Source organism: Galeopterus variegatus, unplaced genomic scaffold (assembly GCF_000696425.1).
Source record: "Galeopterus variegatus unplaced genomic scaffold, G_variegatus-3.0.2 Scaffold1700, whole genome shotgun sequence".
Taxonomy (NCBI): Eukaryota; Metazoa; Chordata; class Mammalia; order Dermoptera; family Cynocephalidae; genus Galeopterus; species Galeopterus variegatus.
Genome location: NW_007727811.1, coordinates 115,591 through 121,152, shown reverse-complemented (window position 1 = coordinate 121,152; position 5,562 = coordinate 115,591). Strand labels below are relative to the sequence as shown.

Genomic DNA, 5,562 nt, shown 5'->3' with positions numbered 1-5,562 from the left:
GAGAGGGGAGTGATGGGAGGAGGACAGCAGGCGGCCCGGGCAGGGGGAAGGCGTGAGCAAAGGGGCAGAGGCTCAAATGGACAAGGGGTACAGGTTAGGCATGGAGGGACAGGACCTCACAGCTAACCCAAGACCTTCTTGCTGCATTTGAAGGCCCAGCAGAGGCTGTCAGAGTCCTTGTGTGGCCCCAAGTCAAGTGCATTGAGCCTGTCTGGCCATCTCTGGGTGAGGTGGGGGGCATGGGGATGCTGGGAATATTTGTGGGACCAGAGAACTGGGGGAAGGGAGGCAGATCTGGTTTCCCTGAGGCCCAGCCCAGGGTTAAGCTGAGCCTGTCCTTGGCTCCAGAGTCTGTGTCATAATCCTACTCTGTGCTGCACACACCCCAAGGTCAAGTCCTAACTCTGCCACCCTTTAGTTGTGTGACCTTGGCTTACCTCTCTGAGCCTTGGTGTCCTCATGAATAAAAAGAGGAAGCCAGTCCCTCCCTCTGAGGATTGTTGTGAAAATGAATGGAACACTGTCACTTAGTAAACAGTAGCTCTGTCCCTTGCTCTTCTCTCCCTCATTCTTCCTGTGCCTTGCTTTCTCCTTACTTCCCACAGGGGTCCTGAGGATGATGCTTAGAAGGGGCTGGTGCAGCAGGGGCTGTGGCTGGAATGAGGACTGAATTCCAGCTCTACCATTTACCATCTCGGAGGCCCTGGGTGTGCTATTTTAATTGCTCTGTGCCTCAGTTTCCCCATCTTTAAATGAAGATGAAACACACATAGAACATTTAGAACAGTACCGTGGACACAGTAGGCACTCAATAAATGCTAGCTACTGGTAGCCAATGTTAATGTCAACACTACTTCATATAATAATCATGTACCGGTGAGGAGGGTGTGCTCTGGATCAAATCCCCGTCGCACCTTTCCCAAGCTGGATGTATTAATCAGGGTCCTCCAGAGAGACAGAACCGATAGGATATATGTATACAGAGAGATATATGAAAGGGGCTTTATTAGGGGAATTGGCTCATGTGATTATGGAGACTGAGAAGTCCCACAATAGCCGTCTGCAAGCTGGAGACCCAGGGAAGCCAGCAGTGTGGCTCAGTCCAAGTCCGAAAGCTGCAGAATGAGGGGAGCCACTGGCGTGAGTCTCAGTCCGAGACTGAAGGCTTGAGAACATGGGGGCACTGGTGGGAGTCCCAGAGTCCAAGGCCAGAGAACCTGGAGTCCAGTGTCCAAAGGCAGGAGCAGAAGGGTGTCCCAGCTCCAGAAGAGACAGTGGTTTCTCCTTTCCTCTGCCTGTTTGTTCTACCCAGGCCTCAGCTGATCAGATGGCGCCACCAGCACTGGGTGAGGGCAGATCTTCCTTCCTCAGTCCACTGCTTCAAATGCCAGTCTCTTCCAGAAACACCCTCACAGACACACCCAGCAGTAATGCTTTACCATCTACCTGGGTATTCCTTAATCCAGTCAAGCTGACACCTAAAATTAAGCATCATACTGGGCAACCTTTGGCAGGTTCCTTCACTGCTCCATGACTCAGTTTCCTCATTTTTAAGACAGGGTAATAATAGTTCCTACCACACATGGCTGTTATACTGATTAGCCCACGTGAAGGGCTTTTACACAGCATCTGGGACATGAGGGACAAAGTTAGCCCTCATACCTGTTGGCCATTATCATTACTGTCATACCCTTACATAATAATAGCACACTGGTTACGTCGTGACGTGCTCCTGTCCTACTGTCCCTGCTTACTTCCCCGTGGCACCTGGACACTCTCTTTTACAGTCATATCCCAGAGCCTCTGGGTTCTCATCTACAATGTAGGGTGACAGTAGAACCTGCTTTATAGGGTTGTTGTGAGGATTAGATAAGACAAGTGAACAGTATGTGCTCAATATATGCCAGCTGCTATTATTACTGATTTTTTAAAAATGTAACTTATGGGCCGGCCCGTGGCTCACTGGGGAGAGTGCGGTGCTGATAACACCAAGGCCACGGGTTCGGATCCCATATAGGGATGGCCGGTTTGCTCGCTGGGTGACCGTGGTGCTGACAACACCAAGTCAAGGGTTAAGATCCCCTACCAGTCATCTTTTAAAAAAAAAAAAAAATGTAACTTATCCACACAAGGAAAGATTAAAAGGGCACAAAGTATCTACAGTGAGAACTCTCCCTCCCACCCCATCCCCTAGCCACCCAGTTCCCCAAAGGCAATCACCATAACCAGTTTCTTTTGCAGTCTTCCAAAAATATTCCCTGCTTCTGTTTTTTCCCCAGCCACACTGTTCTGCACCTTGCACATTTTAACTTAGTGACGTGGCTTGGGAAGGGTTCCATTCAGAACCAGAGCTTCTGTAGCAGGCCTGCACCTCAATGGACTTAACTAGTCCCCTGTGGATGGACATTCACATTGTTTCTAGTCTTTTGCATTTACAAACCCTGCTGCAGTAAACAACGGGCATTGTTGGTTTGCCCAAGTGGTAGGAAGTGGAAGGTAAATCCCTAGAAGTGGTATTGCTGGGTGAAGGGCCTGAACCTCTGTAATTGTGTCAAGTTACTTTCCCACCAAGGGTGAGAAAGACACAGCTAGGGTTCCACCTGCATTCCCACGAGAGAATGTCCCTACCCTCCACCCTGCTCCTGCACCCCCATCAGCCCCTGTCAGCTGTACAATATGCGGGGGGGGGGGGTTCCAAAGAGTGGAGTTCTGTGTGACTTCAAGGATTCTAGCTGGGGCTCTGGCCCCAGGGATACTTACCTAACTGTGCTGAAAGTTCTTCATTAAACATTCCTGCTTTTTACTGCTCTGTATCTAAATTTAAAATGTACCTTATAAAGTGAGAACTTCTTTATGAGTGAAAAGCACTAAATTAAGAAGAGCAAAATTCAAAGACTCATTTCTTTGTCCCTTGATGAAATCTGGCCACCTGCCCTCTCACCCACCCCCACTGTATGTGATTTTATGGGCAAGTGTCTGAGGCTTTGCTGAAAGGGAGGGAACAAAATATCTTTAGGTGCCTGAGGGGCGCAAGGAGGAATACTAGGTTATTACTGGGAAGAATAACAGGCTCTGGACAGAGGAGGAGACTGAGGCCACAAGGGAGAGTGAAATCCTTAACCAAGGATCCTGATATATGGGTGCCCCTAGCCTGAGCGCCAGCTGCTGGGAAAGGATGGAGTGCCCTGGACCCACAGTTTGGGCTGAATCTTGCAGAAGCCAGCCATCCCTGAGCACCCTCATGGTCAGGGTTCGCAGTCCCCGAGGCTGCCATGCAGAGGCAGGGAGGCATCCCCTGGAGGCAGGGTCTAGCTGGAGGCTGGCAGCATGCAGTGGGGTCAGGCCTGGCCTCGACTCTGCTCCCTCTTTGAAGACCAGGCCCCTCATCCTCTGAGTCCTGTCTCCTGACTACTGAGCCATTCTTGCCTGGGGTGGCAGTGAGGCCTGGGTGGGGGAAGAGAGGAGGGGAGTGTCCATGCCGGCCCTGGGGCAGCACATGGCCTAGATTGGACAACTGTGATGCCTGCCGACAGATCCAGGGCAGGCACAGCCACCCCAGACGCTCACACAGATCGCGGTGGCCTGACCCGTTGGCCAGGAAGCCACATGTCCAGGACTTTCAGGAGACTTGTAAGCGGCTAATGGGGGCTTTTGAGGCTGGAAACAAGGGCAGCCAAAAAGGCATTCATTTATTGGGACCCAGCAGCTCAGAGAACAGAGGAGGTGCTGAGCCTGGCTGAATGTGGGAGGGGACCTGCTGTCAGCCTCCCCAGGAGCTTGGGTCCAGGCTCCAGTTTGGGGTGGGGGTAGGTGTCAGGGGCTGAGACTAGGGGCTCTGCATTGATTTGGGGCCAGTGGGTGGAGGGACCTGGGTCTTTTGGCCTGATGCAAGGATCCAGTTGGGTGAGGGTGGGCAGTGCTGAGGAGAAACAGGGTGCCCACTCAGGACCCCAGCAGCCCCCTCTTGGGAGGGGCCTGGAGGTGAGAAGCCAGCTGGGGCTCACTGAGCCCCAGTGGGTCCTACAGGGTGCCAGGCCCTGGGGAGGGCATGCAGGATGTGCACAAAGATGAGCCTGGCCGCTGGCTTCTAGGGATGTTTGTGTCTCACAAGCAAACCAGGAATTTATATACGGCAAATACACAGTTGTGTGGCCCTAACTTTTGACTCCAGGAGTCCAGGAGCACATAAACAGCTGTAGACCTGTGGCTTCTATGGTTGGGCTGGCTTCTGAGAGGAAGTGCTCACACTGGAGTTAGAGGAGGGATTTGGGGGAGTGGGGAAGGAGCAGGTATGGGGGAGGGAAGGGGTGGTGGGCACGAGGGTGCTGCAGGGCAAATCTTGGGGTTACCCTAGGGACGGCAAGCTAGTCCCTGGACAGGCAGCAGCATCCCAGCTCAAGTCTCCTCCCATAGAGCCCTTGTCCCTCCAGTGGGTTGGGGCTCCAGGCCTGGAATGGACGTGAGGGTGCTTCCCTCATCTCCAGGGATCTCTCTCCTGCCCTGCCAGTACCTGAGCAGCCCAGCCTGCTAACCACAGCTCCACACCTGTCTGTCCCCCAACGACCACACCATGTCCGGCTCCTACGACGAGGCCTCACTGGCTCCAGAGGAGACCACCGACAGCTTCTGGGAGGTGAGGCTCTGATGCTCCCCAGGTTTTGGGGATGAGATAGCCTGGCTGTGTGGATGCCCAGGCTCCCCACTCCCCAACTTGCCCCATGACCTCAGGCCTTGCTCCCCAGCCCCTCGGGCCCCTCCAAAGCCCTTGGTGTCCAACAGGCAGCTGTAGCTATGAAGTGGGGTAAGACTAGTACCCACTGAGCTTGGAGCCCCTCTGCCTCCATGGCAGCCCTCAGAGAGATCCTGTGGCATTTCACAACGTAGGAACAGCCTCCTCCTGACCCTTTGCTCCGGAGGACCTGGCTCAGACTCCTGGCACTTCACACAGGCAGGTGCAGCACTTTACAGTTTGCACAGCCTTTCACAGCTGCTCCCCACCCCACCCTGTGAGGTGGGCGGGGGGCAAGCTTTGCACACAGAGCAGTGGAGTGAGCTCCTGGAGCCCCACCCTGATGCAGAGGTGGAGGCATGACCAGAAGCTGGCATTTCAGGAGCCTCTGGAAATATTTGAGACCTGGGGGAAATTTTCTATTGGCTTCCGAAACCCCAAACGAAAACTGCCAAACCTAAAATAAGCGTTTAACGAGATGTCTACGAAACATAATATTATGTCAAAAAGCTGCAGATCAACTCAATGCTTATGACTCTACATAAATATAATAGATTTCACTCACATGAACAAAATGAATAATTTATTCTAGCCCAAGTCCAAGTATAAAAATCCTTCTGCATTTGTGGCAGCGAGGAAATTGTTTAAAGCGAGGTGAGGGTGCGTGTGAATGGTGGGGTCTGATGCGGGGTGCTGGGGCTTCTGAAATTGAGAGGGTCGAGAGTCCCCAAGCTTAGCGGCGGGAGGCGGCAGGCCAGGGATAGGGCTGGGCGCGGCGGGCGCCCCCTGCGGGACGCGGCGGGCGGGCGGCCGGGGAGGCCTGGAGCCGCGGC

General features: G+C 53.5%; 1 protein-coding gene across 2 annotated transcripts in view; it reads left to right on the top strand.

Annotated features, from left to right (window-relative positions):
- Positions 1-5,562, top strand: part of PACSIN1 (protein kinase C and casein kinase substrate in neurons 1) — a 17,566-nt gene that overhangs the window by 6,901 nt on the left and 5,103 nt on the right. The window contains exon 2 of one of the 2 annotated variants that reach the window (XM_008578496.1): positions 4,508-4,633. In XM_008578496.1, the coding sequence (XP_008576718.1) occupies positions 4,571-4,633 (63 nt within the window). In that variant the 5' untranslated portion in view covers positions 4,508-4,570. Of the gene's footprint in view, positions 1-4,492; positions 4,634-5,562 lie in introns of those variants that run through there. The other variant, XM_008578495.1, reaches the window with a different exon arrangement.